The sequence below is a fragment of the Urocitellus parryii genome, chromosome 5 (assembly GCF_045843805.1).
Source record: "Urocitellus parryii isolate mUroPar1 chromosome 5, mUroPar1.hap1, whole genome shotgun sequence".
NCBI lineage: Eukaryota > Metazoa > Chordata > Mammalia > Rodentia > Sciuridae > Urocitellus > Urocitellus parryii.
In genome coordinates this window covers 180685536-180704075 of record NC_135535.1, presented here as the reverse complement: position 1 = coordinate 180704075, position 18540 = coordinate 180685536, and the positions used below count along the sequence as shown (strand labels likewise).

General features: G+C 47.0%; 1 protein-coding gene across 1 annotated transcript in view; it reads left to right on the top strand.

The window, feature by feature from the left end:
• Tll2 (tolloid like 2) overlaps positions 1-18540 on the top strand; it is a 118434-nt gene that overhangs the window by 78147 nt on the left and 21747 nt on the right. The window contains exons 7-10 of the mRNA XM_026394813.2: positions 912-1017; positions 7718-7842; positions 10292-10407; positions 14571-14673. Coding sequence (XP_026250598.2) covers positions 912-1017; positions 7718-7842; positions 10292-10407; positions 14571-14673 — 450 coding nt within the window. The remainder of the gene's footprint in view (positions 1-911; positions 1018-7717; positions 7843-10291; positions 10408-14570; positions 14674-18540) is intronic.

Here is an 18540-nt window from a genome sequence, read left to right as displayed (position 1 = left end):
AGAGGGAGTGGAGGAGAGGGCCTGCCTGGAGCTGAGCAAAGCTGACAGCTAAACATGGGGCAACAACCCAATTGTGTGGGCACTGGCTGCCAGCACTGCCACTGACCGCCCACTGTAGCCTTCTTGGGCAGTCACCTGCTCAAGTTTGTAGAACAGAAGTGAAATAATGATTTTCCCTTGTTGTAAAGGACAATTCCCTAAATGGAACAGAATCAACCAGTATTCTGTTGCAGCATCAGGGCTGATCAGCCAAAGAAAGTTCTCCCGGCTGCCGTCGCGAGTCATTTTTGCTGACTTGGGCAACACATGGTTTTGAAACTGCAGTGCAGTTAAGATACCAGTGCGTGTAAGAGCCATGTTTCTGCCTAGAAGCCTTCTGCCCCGAGGCAGCTAACGGATCTAGATTTTTAAAAACATGTCTTCTCATGTTAAATAATTCAATTTAACCGTTGATATTTAACAGGAAACTTGCTTGTTGAGTTATAGGCTTGCCTTCAACATGCTTTAGAGAATCTAAACTGTGAAGTCCTTGGGATTGAATTTAACTCTGATTCATTTTTATTTCCTCCTTCAAATTGCAAGAATGGAATTTTTGGTTTTTAGCCTAACATTTTTTTTTTTTTTGACAAGCAGATTGAGTGCTAATCAGCCTGCAAATATAGTTCAAGATCTTCAAGTGGCATTTAGGGAGGGGTGTTGGGTGGCAGGGCTGGGAGAACATAGGGCTCGTGTTAAGTTTCCAATTTCCAACTTCTGTTAGAAACAGCAACAGGAAGCTCCGTAAACCCTGTTACTTGACTAGCTGGGGTAAGAGTGGCGGGAAAATGCTATGGGCCCTCCCTCTCCCTCCTCTGCCTCCTTTCAGATGTTGCCTTGGTTTTCAAAGGCCTTAACAGAGTGTTGTGTCACAGGTCAGGAGTATAATTTCTTAAAAATGGAAGCTGGGGAAGTGAGCTCTCTGGGAGAGACCTACGACTTTGACAGCATCATGCACTACGCCCGGAACACCTTCTCAAGGTCGGAACCCTTGCTTGTGCTGTCTGTGTTTTATCGTGCCTGCCGCAGGCTTGGGTCAGATTCCTGAGGTCTGTGCAGAGCGAGCAAGTCTCTGCATGCTCCTAGCACGGCTGGCCTGTCTGTCCTTGAAATACAGTGGCCCCTGGGCTGCAGTGAAATATAATCTAATCAGGTTCCTGCTAATAAGATTGAATCCCATTGTGAAGCTGGCGTTCCATCATGTCCTAATGTCACAAGCAGCAAACTGGAAAAGGGGGAATTATTGAGAGGTTGGCTGGGATAATAACTTAGAAGCTGTGTGTAAAATTTGGGGGGTGGGGTGGGGGAACCTCTTTAAAGCATGTCCTTGTGTAAGTGTGGTGGTACTCACTGCTTCTCCTAGAAGAGGTTTGGTTTATTGGAAGCTAGGTCGTGTCAGAGGCTGGAGGGCTGAAAATCACAGATTCACCTTAGAGGTAAAGAAAATGAGGCTCCAGCCAGCTCAGAGGTGCACAGGTAGCTGGGGTTGGAGGGAGAACAAGGATCCAGGTTCTCTGCCTGTCAATCATGGATGATGGAAGGTACTTTACTGAGTGGGGCTGGACCTGTTTTTTATGGTTGGCATTGGCAGAATCTGAAGAGCTGGGTCACTGTTCTCCTCCTTACTGTCCTGCTTCTAGGACACATAAATGTTTTTTTGTGTATAGAAGTTTTTCCCTACCAGTTCCATTTTTGTAGGTCTTCCCGCTCTTGAGTTAAAGAAAATACACAGTTCAGATATTCTCTCTCTTGGCACTTTCTTTTCAGTGTCCTCTTAAACCCAGCTGTTTGTTTATTTAATTGTTCCCCCCAGAAAAGGTTTGAGGTGACTTCCAATACATGCATACAAGGAAAAAAAAATGGATTGAGAAAACTGGGGGAAAGAGAGGAAAAAAAAATAAGAATAGAAAGTTACATTGAAGCCTGGAATAACTTTAGTACTCAGAATACATGCTGTAAGTTCTTGTACATCTTGTTGGGGTTGGCAGCAGACCTTGCCCTGTGCATCCTAGCAGTCACAGCAAAAAAGGGAAACAATCTATTTTGGGAGTTGTCATTGTGCATAAAGATTAAAGGTAGCCATTGGCTCAGGAGACCGTTTCTAGACTGAAATAGATACCAGTCACCAGGCCTCCTTTGTTCTGGTGAGACTGGTGGAGGCACCCTGTTGATGCCGTCATAAGATTAGTAAATCTCAGCATCCCAGGTTCTCCAGGGCACTGTTCCCTGGCCACACAGCTGAGTCAGTCCTGACCTCTCTCCTGAATCCAGGAGGGAGCTCCCGAGCTCTCATGGGAGAGTTCAGTCAAGTCAAAATCTTTGACAGCATTTCATAGTGGTATAGGCCGAGCCACCCTTGGTTCTTCTTTCTCCTCCTGGCTCTTCTTCAAAGACACCAGGGGCAATGGAGTGTGACCAAGAGGCCACTGAACTGAGAGTAGGAAGACTGGGTTCCAACTCCAGGTCTCTCACAGCCTGGTAGCTGAGGTAGGTGCAGACAGCAGTTAGGGACAGCTGTGTAGTTCGTTCAATTTCCCATTCCATGGGGCTCAGTCTTTCCATGAGGTGGCCTGAGTGTCCTCTGAGCCCCTTCCATCTCTAACCTTCATGTTTCACTTTCTTAATCTGGTGTAGGTGGGTGAGAGGTTGACAGATAGGATCTTACCTGATTCTGTACAGGAAATATGGAGCTGGCTGGGCTTCCTCTTCCATGTTGGGAGGCTGAGACTTTGAGAGCCCACTGTGGGGCTTTGTGTGCAGAGTCTCAGGAAGCCAGTGGAGTGGGCAGGATGAGAGCCTGTCAGGGGTGCATGTCCCTGTGTGTTGGGCTGACCCTCCAGTTTGGGAAATGGCACAGGGAATAACCAAGTATCATCCCATCATCCCATCATCTGTCATGTAGAGGTCAAGTATTACAAGAGTAGGAACCTTTGTTGAGTTGGCCCCACCAAGAAGCTGGTACCTTGGATCTTGTTTCCATAACTCTTCATATTGCTTTTTAATTAATTATGGAATTATTATTGATCTCTTACTATTTGCATTTTGTATTCCTCTCTCCCTTGGTAGATGAGATCCTTGGGGAGAGTCTATCTCATTCTGTTTTAGTCTTCAGCACCTAGTAGGGTGCTTGGCACATGATAGATATTTGTTAAATGAATACCCTAGTGTAGGAGTTCAAAGGGACCCTGGAGGTCAGCAGTGTTGTTGCAATTCTCTGCACATCTTCACCATAAGTCACTTCAGTAAGGAGAATCTGTGAGCTCTCCCAGCCTGAGTGCGCTCTGGGAACTGTAGTGTTCTGTGCCAGGTGCTGCACAAAACTTTGGAGCCAGAGGCCAGACATGGGCTCTTTTGACATCAGCACTTCTTTCCTTGTCTTTTTTTTTTTTAAAGAAAAATTTCTTATTTTTTCCTGTTGAGATTTCTAGCTCATAATCCCATCCCTTTTGCCCCTCAGGAGAAAACCATTACTGCTATCTATTATCAAAGGCAACCATTTTATCAGCATGAACCACTGGAAATCCATGATCCAAACCCATGAAATAATCTCTCCTCATCCAAAGTACCCACAGTTCCTAGGAGGGAGATTGACAGGGGCAGCACTGGGTGTGATGGGCAGCTTCCCCAAAGGCCATCTTCCCTTCTGCAGCTGTTACCTTATCTATTATTGCAGAACAATTCTCAGCCTAACCTAGCAGAACAATCCGCTGCCAAACTTAGGAACTTAAAACAGCAGCTCATTCTTTTTTCTGATACTCTGGGTCAGTCTGGCTCATTTTTCTCTGGTCTGCCCTGATATCACTCATGCAGCAACAGTCATTTGACAGTTTGAACTGGGGGTCAAGATGACCAGTCACACAGCTCACAGTTGGTGCTGCTTGGCCGTGCCAGTCGGTTCCCCTTCCCACAGGCTGTCATCCTCCAGTAGTTGTGAGCAGGCCCTTCTCTGCTTGAGGACTCAGCTCCTGGGGGCGAGCTGGGAAACAGCAAGGCCCAGGCTTAGAACTTGCATGACATCTGTCTCTTCTGCTCCATTTTATTGATCAGAGCAACCCACAAGGCCAGCCCAGTCTCTGGTGAAGAAATAGATTCCACTTTTGAACGAGAGGAGTGGTGACTTCACATTGCGAAGGGATATAAATATTAGGAGGTGTGATTAATTATTTTATTAATCTATCTCTGCTCTCTTTTTACCTCTGCACCAGAGTTTGGAATTTTTTTTTTCCAAATCTATTTTGCTACAGGTAGATACCTAAATTGTCTTTTCTGCCAATTTTCTGAAAACTATTCTTTTCTTTGGGCCCTTACTAGGGGGCTTTTCTGGAATTTTGTCCAAAGTTTCTCAAGTCCCAGTGGCTCAGGAGGCTGAGGCAGGAGGACAGCAAGTTTGAGGACAACAAGTTCAAGTTCAGCCTCAGCAATTCAGTGAGGCCCTAAGCAACTTAATGAGACCCTATCTTAAAACTAAAAAAATAAAAAGAGCTGGGGATGTGACTCTATGGTTAAAGGCCCCTAGGTTCAAACCTTGGTACAAAAAAAAAAAAAGTTTCTCTACTCCCTAACTTGAGGTCATTACTCCTGTTTACATATCCCTGAAACCATACTGTACCTTGTCTTTGATTCTGTGAAAGAGCGGAAGACAGCCTACAAATGTATACTCATCTAGGAGACAAAGGCTTTTCCCGCTGATGGGAAACCCGGTCTTTTTTTCTCTTTACAACTGAGCCATCTCCTTACAACTTTATTCCCTCTGGTTTATTGTGCTGCTTCTCTGCTTTCCCTTAGTGGGACCCAAGCTGTGGGGAGTGATATCTTTGGAGAGGTTTTGTTGGGCATAGGTCCAGGGAACAGGAGGAGACAGTCTCCTAGTACAGGGATGTCTTTGTTTGGAGAACCCAGAGCTGACAGTTTTATTCCCTATGGCATCTGCCAAAGCCTTTCTTAGTCTAGCAGAATGTCAATGTCAGTGCTAGGGGTTGCCCCCCATGAGAGGGGGAAGGATCACTATGGCAATGTGTTACTCAGGGCAGCTCTTCCAGCAGATCTCTTTCAGTGCCCTGTGCCTTGCTGGTAGCTCGGAGACATACAGGGATATCCCAGCTCCAAAACCTGTTCTCATGTGAGCCAGTGTGCCTGTTTGAGGTCTCCAGGGCTTTAAGTCTCCTGGGCACTTAATACTATCATTGAAGGCCCACTGTTTCCTGTCCACTGTTTCACTGGCTGGGAAGGAAGAAGATGCTCAGGGGTGGGTTCCAGGGCTGCCTGGGTTCCAGGGCTGCCTGGGTTCCAGAGCTGGCTGTCCACTGGGCAAGTTGTGTAAGCCCCACAGGTTTGGATTTCTCACCTGTAGAGTGGGAAGCCTAGTGATAGGGGATCTGCCTTCCAGGGTGTAAAGAAGATTAAAAGAGAAGATGCTTGTCAAGCTCCCGGCCCCAGGCAGGTCTCTTATCACTAGACTCAGGGATCAGAGCACAGTGGGCTTCAAGAAATGGCTCTTGAATTAAAGTATGCAGCCATGACAAGGGCTGACTTCAAAACATTTGCAAAATAGCTATTTACATCCACAAGGAAATGCTGAAATGCACACAATCACCTAGCTGCTAACTGTGCACTCTCCTTTTTCCTGGCTCTCTCACTTTCAAACACTGTTTCTCTTAACTCTGTACTAACCTAGAAAATGCATATTATCTGTATTTCTTCCTGGTCACATTACATTGTCATATTTTTGTTCTAGAGGTGCTTGTTTTTCTAAATCAGACTCCAAGCTGACTTTCTCTCCAACACTAGCATGAGAAGTCTAGACCATCCGCTGATTTCCCTTTCAGCCTCCGGGTGCCCAGCTTTCTCTAAATGTGCCCTGGCTTTCTCTAACTCCTCCTGTCTCTTCTCTGGGTCCGCAGTCCCCTAGAGAAACCTCAGTGGAATCCTTGGTCTCCCTTAGTGACCTCACCAGGTTTAAAACCATAAGTAATGACTCTAGAGAAACTCTAAATTCAATCACCCATTATTGTAAAAATGGGCACCTCTGCTCTCACAAATGATGTGTCCATTTGTAGATATTTCCCTGAAGAAAGGAATTTAAATAATTACCACATTGTCCAAGCAGCCCAGGCTCACACAGCCTGCCTGGCAAAGTCACCAACAGACCTGGCATGTGGAGACCGGGTCTCCTGCCCTCCCTCACCATTCTTAGGACACACCTGAGCTAAGGCAGTGGCTTGGGAATGAGGAGAAGGGTAGGGACTGGAGGGATGCCATCGTAGAAGGCGTGGGACCTGGTCATTAGTCCAAGGGAGTGTGAGGGAGAGGGAGGAGCTGAGGCCCCTTTGGTCCAGTCTCAGGAGACAAAGATCATGGAATTAGCAGGAGAAGATTGGAGCAAATTTGTTTGGGGACATGTTGGGTAAAGAAGCCCTTAGGATAGCTCAGAGGAGGTGGGACCAGGTGTCTGGGGCCTGGTAGACGGTTCTGAGCTGGAAACAGAATTTACTGTGTGTCTCAGGTGGTGGGTAAAATCCTGGGGGTAGGTGGAACACAGAGAGAGGAGAACAGAGGAAGTGGGCAGAACCCCAAGGGACAGCATTAGTCAGGAAGCAGAAGTGACTCCTGTAGCTCAGCTTAGAGCAGTGCTCTGGGAACAGGGAGAAGAGAGTGAACAGGGGTGGGGGGTGACAGGTCCCAGGGCTATAGAGAGCACAGGCGAAGTCTGAGAAACACCCATTGGTAGGTGAGTGGTGACCATCGTGGATGGTATCAGATAGCAGTTGGAGTGAGGAGTGAGTGATAGGTGATTATCAAACAGGGGGGAGGGGATGCAATTCTTCCCAGAAACTCAGTTAAGAAAGAAGGGAACAGGTGGTACCAAGAGGAGCTGGTTCAATGCAAGGCCTAACCTCCAGGAGAGGCCCCACACAGATGGTCTGGAGGCAGAGGAGGCTCAGAGCTGGCAGCAAAGCAGGAGGGGAGAAACCACGCCCACACAGGGCAGTGCAGATAGGGCCAGGGCTCAGCCAGGCATCCTGGTTTCCATTTGTGTTTTAGAAATGAAGCTGTCATTTTGGATATCATTCACGTGGGAGTAGAATATGATGCTAACCCTGGGAAGGGCTGCCACAACCATCCAGGCCACCCTCTTTCAACTTCCTCTTGTTCTCTGCATTTCTCTCTGGCCATCACGACCCCTCAAGCTCTGATTTACCAACTCATTTGCCTTCACTTGCTGGCTAGCCACACACTGCACCAGCTCCTGTGCTCCCTCTGAATGACTCCAGAACTTATCTATGCATAGCACTGCCCAATGCACATCTCCAGGGGGCGCCACTCACACCGCCATCTATGGTGCTCCCTGCCTTGTGCAGTGTGCTGACCCCAGGGCTAGGCCTCTCAGGGACTTCATGAAATGCTCAGTACACATCAGTAAGGAAGGCTCTGGCAACCAGGCTAGTGCATATTTTTCCACTTGGCAGTCATCTTTCCTTGGAAAGTGAGCAGGCAGCTGATGAGATGAAATGCTGAAAGGCCAGCCAGAGCGAAGGAAGCTGCTCCCGTCATGCCAGCCCGGCGAGAGGCAGGCGGGGAAGGAATGCCGAGGAGAATAAGGGCAAGGAAATGAAGACTAAGCCCACGGTGCACAGGCTGACAGTCTGACTTTTCTTCCTCTCTCTCTTTTTTGTTCCTGTAGAGGAGTTTTCTTAGACACCATCCTTCCCCGTCGGGATGATAATGGCGTCAGACCCACCATTGGCCAGCGTGTGCGTCTCAGTCAGGGAGACATAGCTCAAGCCCGGAAGCTGTATAAATGCCCAGGTAACTGTGAGCCGCAGGGTTTCCAATACCTCTGGGCCTCCCACAGAGTGCAGCTCGCTGCTGTTTGCAAATGGCATTCTTGTGATGACTTGAGGAACCTAAAGGGACTGATCCTTGGCAGTTATTATTTCTGAGACCTGTCTTAGGAAGTGTGAGATAGCATAGAAAACTTGCCTATAGCAAGACTTGTGAAGGTCTTTGGACTTCTCTGGCAAAGCCCAGGGTCCAGAGGGGAAGAAGTCGCAGTAGGAGAGCAGTACACAGGCATCCAGGGTGGTTGGCCCCATAACACTCAGAGCACTGGACGATCACTGGGACTGGTGATGTGGATTTAGCAAGACAAGAATCAAGGAGCTGGGCAGGAAGACAGAGTGAGGGAGAATGCTTGGGGAAAATGGAGATCTGTTTCCCAAATACTATGGGTAGGGGAAGCCTCGGTGCCATAAAGGAGGCCATTTCTATGGCCTTAGTCAGTGACCAGTGGCTGCTATTGAAGACTGGGCAGTACCCACGGGTTGGAGCAAATGCCTATTCTCTGGCCAGTTCAGCAGTCCCCATCCTTTGAATTGGCCCTCTTTGCCTTTTGTCCTCTTACTTTCAGCACCATCTCAACCCATGCTACCCTGGGGGTGAGGTCTCCTTTCATCCCCTGAGCTGCTGGGTAATGTTGCAAAGCATTGGTTGCAGCAGCCAAAATTTTACCATGGATGGGACAAAATACATTCCTATGGTTTGGGGAGGATAGTAGGAAGTTCCATTACCAACAGTCACTTTCCAAATGCACGCCTCTGGAGAAATCCTGGGCGGTCACATTGCTCTACTACACAGGACCATGGGACCTGCAAAGGACTGTGTGGGGCTTGCATCCTCATGAAACTAGGAAATATGTCCATTCAGCTATCAGTCATCTGGGGGCATGTTGGGGCCGAAATACAGAACAAGTATATCATATAACCTTGCTGAATTTAAAGGGAAACCTTATAGCTCTCCCTGGGAAATGCCACAGTATTTATTTAGTTATAATGTATATGCTGCTTATTTCCCAAAAGGGTCCAAGGCAGCTGGTAAATACCACGGAGCTACACAGTAATATATCTGTTGTTGCAGAATGTTGATGATTATTCTAAAATAATTTCCATGGAACCCTCGGGGGCGTTGACTGCCGGGCATAATCCTCGTGATGCCTGGCAGTTGTTCGGTAATATGATATTGAAGCCCCGATATCCAGGATTTCCTGAGGCCAGGGATGGGCCGTTCTCCACACATCTCTTCCTGCAGTTCCAAAAACTATGGATCTTCAAGTCGTTTCACAGAGTGACTGAAAGCTAAGCTGTTGTCAGGCAGAGGTTGAGTCACATGTAGGAGAAGATGTTTAAGGACATTTGTTCCCACGCTTTGGAGGTGTCCCCATAAGATGAGAGGTACTCAGCAAGCCAGCGTCTTTGTCTTTGGGGTTTAAATCCCTGGAGCTCAGAGAAATCCAAAACCTGAAGCTTTTTTTTTTTTTTTAAGGACAAATCTGGGGAAATATTTTTAACATCCATGTTCTATGTTTTAGACTCATGACCAAGCACCCTTCAAACACACAAGGGCAGGATAGCATACTGTAGAATATTTTAGCTTCCTGTGCTTCTGCATTCTTCTCTGTTTTCTTGACTAGATGATAGCTTGTTTGGAGGTTTGTGGCAGGAAAAAAAAAAAAAAGAGGGAGGAGGGGGAGGTGTGGGCAAGTTTCAAACTAATAGCTGAGGGCTGGGGATGCAGCTCAGTGGTAGAGTGCTTGACCAGCATGCTTGGGGCCCTTGGTTTGATTCCTAGTGCTGGAGGAAAAAAAAAAAAAAAAGATTCACACTAACAGCTGAAATGAGTTTAAAGGTATTTTTTTTTCCTTGCCTCACTGACTGGCACTTCCATATTCTTCCTGTGGCATATGTTATTATTAGCAATCATAATGGCTGCAGTGTATGGAGCGCTCAGTAGGTCCCAAGCACTGAGCACACCCACTTCACACAATGCAAATGATTCCACTCACGCTCTGAGTGAGGCCCTGCTTACTTTACAGGTAAGAAAACAAAAGTCCAGCACACAACCACACTGCTGGCCAGAAAGCAGATATTCCAACCCAGCTCTGGGCTGTCCTCAGTCCTGAGAGTCTCAGCAGAGCCCCCTGGGTGTGACTCTTTGTACCCTGATGCTACTTTCACTTATGTTAGCTAGAAAAATGTCAACATGCCAGAAAAATGTCAGCGTGAGCTTTTGGGAGACACTTCATATCCAAACCGTAACAGATGTTCACAGAAAAATGTCAGCGTCTAAGATTGCTTCTTGCCAGTGGTTCTGAAGGCTTTGGGTGGTGAAGGGTGTGTTTGCCCTGCATCCCTGAGCAGGGGCTGCTTGGGCAGGTACCAGGTGCATGAGCCATGTCACAGTTCTTATTTTGCTTATGCAGCATGTGGGGAGACCCTGCAGGACACAACAGGAAACTTTTCTGCACCTGGTTTCCCAAACGGCTACCCTTCTTACTCTCACTGCGTCTGGAGGATCTCTGTCACTCCAGGCGAAAAGGTAGGCTGAGCATTAACTGCCCTGGTTGGATCATTGCACGTTGTATATATGTACTGAAGTCTCACAGTGTACTCCATAAATATGTACTATTATTATTAATAAAAAATTAATTAATTAAAAATAAATGTTTAAAGAGATGAAACTGTTAACTACCCTGATTTGATCATTACACACTCTATACTTGTATCAAATTCTCACTTTGCCCCATAAATATGTACAATTAAAATAATAATAAATAAATATTAAAGGTGAGAAACCTCCTTGTGAGTTGGGTGAGATAGGAGGACTTATTTTTATAGTTACTAGTAATCATAAGAGCAGTTTTCTTATGAGCACACAATACCTGCCAGATACTTCACCAGTGCCATACATTCATTATTTCTGGACTTCTCCACCAGTCTCACCTGTACATGAGGAGGCCTGGCACATACTAGATATCTATGTAAGTTACAAATCAAGCTAACTGTAAAGTAGACTGTATTTCCTACTTTGATAAGCACACTGTTATTATGCCCTGGAGAGCAAGGTTCATTTCAGAATTTATTGACAGCTCAGAGTGCTGCTCTGGAAGGTGTCAACATGGCAGAACTGGCCCCAAACCCACCGTTGATTGCTTCAGGAGCACTGTGTTGACACCCTGGCCACAATCCCAGGCATCAGCCACTCCTACTTTGCAGACAGCTGCTCCTTGGCTAGTGGATGTGGGTAGCCACCCTCAGGAGAATGGGTCCAAAGAATAGTTCCTTGCATGCCCTGCAAGTGGGCTCAGAACTATATGGACAGCGAATTCCAGGGTCCTGGATCCTTGGAGTAGGACTTTGAGACCAAGGAGTATAAGCTCTGGGTTCACATGTTCCTTTGGCCCTGAAGATTCCATGACCCTCTAGAGCTGAGCCTAGGACAAGGGCCTCTTTACTCTGCAATAAAGGTGGCATGTTCTCAACCCTACTTCAGAGTGCATATTCTTATATCCAGTCTATGAAGGAAGAATTAAGTCTATGAAGCTCAGACATTAAGGTAATTGCCCAAATTCATGGTGAGATATAGAACTGGGAATGGGAAACCAGACCTTGTACTCCAAAGTTTATCTTATTACTTAATAACTACAAATGCAAGTGTTCTTCAAATTGTCTTAGATGTTGTTTTAGTAAGCTTTTTCGCTGCTGTGACTAAAAGATCTGACCAGAACAATTTTAGGGAAGAAAAGTTTACTTGGGGGCTCATGATTTCAGAGGTTTCTCGGTCCATGGATAGTTGGTTTATTCCTCGGGGTTCAAGGTGGGGCAGGACATCATGATGGAAGAGTGTGGTGGAGGGAAGCAGCTCACATGGTGATCAGGAAGCAGAGATACAAATATATACCCCAAAGCCAGGGCCCCAATTCCCACCTCCTCCAGCCACACCCTACCATTTCAGGTACCATTCAGTTAATCCCAATCAGGGGATTAACTCATCAATTGGGTTAAGGCTCTCACAACTCAACAATTTCTCTTCTGAACCGTCTTGCATTGTCTCAAACGTGAATTTTTGGGGAAACCTCATATCCAAACCATAACAGATGTTCACTGATCTCTGTAATCATTCCTGTCACGGGATGTCCTACAGTTCCGTGCCTGCTGATTTATTTGTCCCACTTCTAATCCTTCAGCTCAGAGATTGTCCCCACTCAATCCCAGAGGCTCACATAGTCTGTGGCATAAAAACAGTCACACAATGGATATTTGTTGAATAGCTATGTGGACACCTGAGGGGCTGAGTGACAGCAGGTGGGGGTGGCAGCAGGCAGCCTTCAGGCATTCCTAATGCATAGCTTTAAAAATGTGTCCATTTAAATGTTGAGTTAAGCATAGTGCGATGAAATTTTCTAAGGGCTGGATTCTATTCTTATCATGTAATGTAGATCATTTGATTGGATCCTCACATCAACCTATATGCTAGGTGCCCTTACCATGCTCATTTTACAGGTAAGGAAATGGTTTTGCCCAAGAATACTGTTTGTTGCACAGTTGGGATTTGAACCTGGGTAACTGAACTAGGAACCCACATGCTTGGCCATCATCTTACGTTATTACCCAGAGGGGACAAGCTGGTAGACACTGTGTGGGCATTTATACATACACATTTGCACACATACGTGTGTGCTCACACATGTACACTCTTTCTTTGACTCTGAGCATTTAAGATGGTGTTGTTGCCATCTTGTATCCAAGACTCCAGATCTTCTTCCTTGGGCAGATGGGAGGTGTCTGTGTTGGAGGTGCTAACAGGGGGGAGGCAGGGAGGAGGAGGAGGAGGAGCAGGAGGAGGAAGGAGTCTGATAATCTCCAAATTGTTGAATTGCCCTGCACAGCTGAGGCTGTGATATGTAAGCCTCAATTATTTGTGCTAACTGGGGGCAGGGAGAATATACATCATTGAAATTCCTACACCAATTATTCCAATTTCTGCTTCACACAGCCTTCCCCAGAGCTGCTAGTAATTAGCAAACTTGATTGATTCAAGTATCACCTCTCGTTCATCACCTCTTCCCCTATGGTCTTTATGGTTCACTAACACACTTAAAATAATTAGCCTGAATAATTATCCTGTTCATTCAGATCATGAATGTGTTACCAGGGAAGTTGTACTAACATTTCCTTTCTGTAATTTTAAAAAGCAAAGACTAAAGAATTATCGCGCAACCAACTTCTAAGTATTGTTGAACTCAATCACCTGAATACAGGCACGGTGGGGGATGTGAGAGAAACCTAAGGTAGATCCCTATCTTTAAGAGGCTTAGCGTTTAGTTTGGTCTCCCCCTTGCTCCCTGGGAATCTGGTTTAATGGAAGGAGGGGCATTGGCTTGGTACCAGCTTTTTCCTGAAGTTTCCAAGGTGATTCTAATGTATAGTATGGTTGAAAAACACTAGTTTTAAAGGAGAATGACATATCTTATGCATGCATGCATGCACGCGTGCGCACACACACACACACACCCAGTGACAGAGATAAGCTGGCCTCTTATTTTCTGGAACACACTCTTCATTTCCTAGGAGACTACGGGGCTTTGTGAGAGAAGATGCTACTTGTCCTGGGATCTTGTGGGCACCCCAACACCTTGAGATGGGCAACCTGTGAGGGTTTGTGTCAGTTGTGTTGTCTAAGTGCACACTCTTGGGACCTGGTTTTAATTACCACTTATGGGGTGCCTCCTACATGCTGGGCAGGCTTCCGGACAGTGATCCCCAGGGCTGTTTGAATTTTAGAGAAGTAGCCAGTGGAGAAGCAGAGAGTGAAGGTGCTGGGGACAGATGAGCTGCTGACAGCAAGGTCCCTGGAATTGTAAAAGGAGTAGGTTCTGGGTGCAGGGCAGGGGCCAGGGCCAGCTGAAGAGCAGGAAGAGCTGAGGATTGAAGGAGCAGGGACATGCTAAACGTGGGCAGAGAGCCAGCTAGAGAGCTTGGACCAGAAGGCTATTGCTTCTCAGTGTTGACAGCCACCCCTCCTCGCTCTTAGGTTTTACGTCAGAGTGTCCTGGTTAGCTTGTCACACCTGTCCTGCCTTCCTTCGCTGACCTCCCTAAAAGCAGGACACCCTCTTACTGATCTCTCTCAGTCACTCAACACAGACTAGCACACAGTAGGTGGTCAACAAGCCATGGTGGAATGAATGAATGCACTAATTATAGGAAGGCTATTAGACACACCACACCTCAGAACAGTGAGGTCATGGCCGAGGGGACATTGATCACGGAGGTGCTCAGATGCACTCAGGCTAACTAACCCCAGACCCCCCAGAATGATTGATGATGTTATAAGATCTTTCCGTATCTCTGAACTTCACTGACCCCTTACCTCCTTCCAAATCCCAGTCTCAACGCGCCCTGGGCTGTCTTTTTAATGCATTGTGCTCTCTGTAAACCACCTAGTGACTTCAAAAGCTCAAGTGATTCCCCAGACAGAGTCTAAGGGCCCATCTCCTTCTATTTACTCCCCATCCTGCCTAAGGTTTATTATTTAATGTCATGAGGTTTCCTGTGCCTGTATTTTTGAGAAAACACTCCTACTGCATTCTGGGGGCTCTGTATGCTAAACGGTAACGTGAGAACACCGGTATGCGAGACCCATTGTGCAGGACCCCTCGGTCTTTGTTGTCCAAACTCACTTTATGGTAATTCCTTACAGATCATCCTGAACTTCACATCCATGGATCTGTTTAAGAGCCGCCTGTGCTGGTATGATTACGTGGAGGTCCGGGATGGTTACTGGAGAAAAGCCCCCCTCTTGGGTGAGTGGACTTCAGACAGCCTTAAGAGAGAAGCCATCAGGTGTTCTCTGGGATGCTCCCGCTGTCTCCAAGGGACCGTCTTGTCGGCAGTCACAGGAAGCTCTCAAGGGCCTGTGTCATTGTAAAACTGAACACTCCATTTGGCCACACATGTTAAAAGCTTTTAAAACTGCTTATACCCTTTGACCCAGCAATTGCACTTCTTGGAATTTATCCTAGGGAGCTAATTAAGGAAGTGTGCAAAGCTCTAGCTACAGGGATGTGCACTGAAGCAAGGAAAATTGAAAGCAATTTAAACGTTTGATGGTAGGGGTTAGCTGAAGAAATGATGATACATCTTTTCCATGGAAGACTTTCTAGCCATTAAAAGTTGGAGGTGGCTATGTGTTAATATAGAAAGGCATTCATGGTATGCTATTACACAGAAAAAAAATTGTGACAGAATAGAATATGTAGTAGCATTAATTAAAAATATGTGTACTGATATACATACATGCATACATACCTAATGTAGACATTGCAAACTTAGATGCCCTCGAAGGTGTAAAGGAATGAGATGGGATTGGTGTAAGAAGTGGTGAACTGAATACCAAATGTGCTACCCCAAATCATTCCAAACAAAATGACTTTTAAAAACATTGTGCAGGCTGAATCCCACTGGAAGAAACCATTTTGTGACCTAAAACATAAAAACCAAGTGAAATTATAAATGTTAATGATAATAGTAGTTATCTCAATATGGTGGAGTATTTTTTAAAAAAATTTATTCTGTTCTTGATTTAGAACTTTTTCCCTTTTCTATGCTGGATATGTATTTTTGTGAGATGAACAGGGTGTGAACTCTATCCATGAAGAGGCAGCTTGGACCTTGGAGTGAGGGACTGTGAGCAGGTAGTGCAAAGAGAAAGCTGAGTTCATTCCAGACTTGTCACAAAAGCACAGACCCCTCATGAGTGACCTGGGAAGATGAACACCGTTGAGGACCAGGGGGGTCAATGACTTGGGAGCTGACATTGGGACTCATTCGGCTCAGGAATGGCAGCCATGATGGAGCTGGAGCGAGAAGCAGATGAACAGGAGCTGAGGGGGCTGTCCTCCTCATTAGAGCCGGCTGTAGGGTGGGCTTCTGGGTTGGATTGGCCTGGGGGCTCCGTGAGGACTTGGTCTCTGGCATATCTTCCTATGATCAGAGAAGAGGCAGCTAGGCTGAGCATGGCGAGCCTGCAAGTGAGCTGCTGCTGCTCACTGGGCTGAAGTTCACAGTGGGAGTTGAGGAGAGGGCTAAACTGGGAGTGTCACTGCATTATGCCGGATCCTGGGGAACCACCTGTGGGATACGCAGAAGACACAGTGACAGAAGGTCTGGTTGGACTCAGGAGGGGCCCTGGTAGCTATTGAGTTTCTTTATGACTAAGGGGTTTCCACCTGGTCAGCTACCACTGTGAATAGCTCACAAGCACCATTGTCGGGCAGGCCATGAGTTTAGATTTCTAGAGGTAAAACAGATAGGCATCCATGTCCTTGGGAGCTCCAGGGAGCTGGGAAGCAGCCAGGCAGGCTCCGAGTGGGGGCTCCAGGTTGCCACCATGAGGAGGAATCTTCTGGGTAGATAGCAGCCCAGGTAGACAGGACGGGAAGGTGATCCCCAGGCCAAGCATGCACAGGAATGTGTCCACTGCAGGACAAGTGGGTTGTGCCACCCAGTGGCAGCATAGAGGCTGTCTGTCCCCACCTGTTTGCTACCTAACACAAGCAGACGTGGCTGGTGCCAGCAGCACTAGTGCTTCACGGGCAGCACTGATCAGGTATGGCAAGATGACAGAGGGCGGGATCCCTGGGAGCAGAGGTTCTCAGACTCGGCTGAGCACCAGCATGGCCTGGGAAGAGTTCCCTGAAGAGAGATTCCGGGGAGACGACTGAAATGGGTCAGAGAATGGTCCAGCTGACCTAAGGATATACGTGCACGTGTCCAAATACAAAGAACAGGGGCTGCAAGGACGCTTATCAATGAAGTGGTGGCCCCAGAGAAAGGAAGTTGGGCTGGAGTCAGCTTCAGTTGTGTTTTGCACACTTCTCGATTGTTTGGACTTTTTATAAGTACATTTCACAGGAGCTGTTTGGGAGGAGCCCACGAGAACACGGACCCACAGACCCCCCACCCCTTCGTGAGAAAGCCAAGCTCCCAGTGTGCACTAACTTTCGAGGGTCACAGCTAGTAGTGATGGATAAGAGAGGCGATATTCAGAGATCCAAGGGACGGGAGAGACGGCTGCTGGGTCTGAGCAGGATGTCCCCTGAGGGCTGTCATATAAATACATTAATCTGTGTTCATCTGAAATTTAAATCTGACTGACTTCCTGGAGTTCTGTTTGCTAAACCTGGCAGCCTCTCCCCCAGGGAACGGGATGGGCTTAAGACTAAGGAGGAAGAAGCTCTCTGTTGCCCGGTTTCCCCAGAGAGGGCCAAGGCACGTTCCTGGGAATGGGCACTGGCAGAGGGCCAGGCGCTCCCTTGGCTGGAACTTGAAGCAGGAATTTTCTTACTTCAGGTCCTGGTGTCTCTGGCTACGCTTTCATTAATGAGATGGGACTTCTGCAGTTATTGGTGGTGGCGATGGTTTGGGTATTTTTGTTTTGTTTTAGGAGACCTGGGGTATATATTTTACCCACTAGTGCAGTGTGTGGTGTGTGTGATATGTGGTGTGGTGTGTGTGGGGGTGTGGTGTGTGGTGTGATATATGTGGTATGTGGTACAGTGTGTGTGTGTGGTATGTATGTGGGGTGTGATGGGTGTATGTGATATGTGTGAGGTGTGTGTTTAGTGTGCGTGTGATATGTATGTGGTATGTGGTGTGGTGTGGTGTGTGTGTAGTTTGGTATATGTAGTTTATGGAACAGTGTATGTGGTATGTATATGGTATGTGGTGTGTGTGGTGTGCTGTGTGCTGTGTGGTATAGTGTGTGTGTGGTGTGTATGTGTGTTGTGGTGTGGTGTGTGTGTATGTGTGTAGGGGGTGTGGGGTGTGTGTATGTATGTGTGTGGTGTGTGCTGTGTGGTATTGTGTGTATGTGTGGTGTGTATGTGTGCGTGTGTGTGCGGTGTGGTGTGTGTGATGTGTGTGTGTGTAGTGTGTGCTGTGTAGTATGGTGTATATGTGTGTGTATGGTGTGTGCTGTGTAGTATGGTGTATATGTGTGTGTATGGTGTGTGCTGTGTAGTATGGTGTATATGTGTGTGTGGTGTGTGCTGTGTGGTATGGTGTGTGTGGTGTGTGCTGTGTGGTATGGTGTGTGTGTGTGGTGTGTGTGCTGTGTGGTATGGTGTGTGTGGTGTATATGTTTGTGTGTGGTATGGTATGTGTGTGTGGTATGTGTGTGGTGTGTGCTGTGTGGTATGGTGTGTGTGTGGTGTATATGTGTGTGTGTGTGGTGTGTGTTTTGTGTGTGGTGTGGTATGTAGTGTGTGGTGTGTGTGTGTGGTGTGTGTGTATGTGTGTGGTATGTGGTGTGTGTGTGTGTGGTATGCTGTGTGGTGTGTGTGTGTGGTATGCTGTGTGGTGTGTGTGTGTGTGTGTGGTATGTGTGGTGTGTGTGTGGTATGTGTGTGGTGTGTGTGTGGTGTGTGTAGTGTGTGTGTGGTGTGTGTATGTGTGTGTGGTATGTGTGTGTATGTGTGTGTGGTATGCTGTGTGGTGTGTGTGTGTGTGGTATGCTGTGTGATGTGTGTGGTGTGTGTGTGGTGTGTGTGTGTGTGTGTGGTATGCTGTGTGATGTGTGTGGTGTGTGTGTGGTATGTGTGTGTATGTGTGTGTGTGGTGTGTGCTATGTGGTATGGTATGTGTGCGCGTGCTCAGCTTCTGTGACCGCC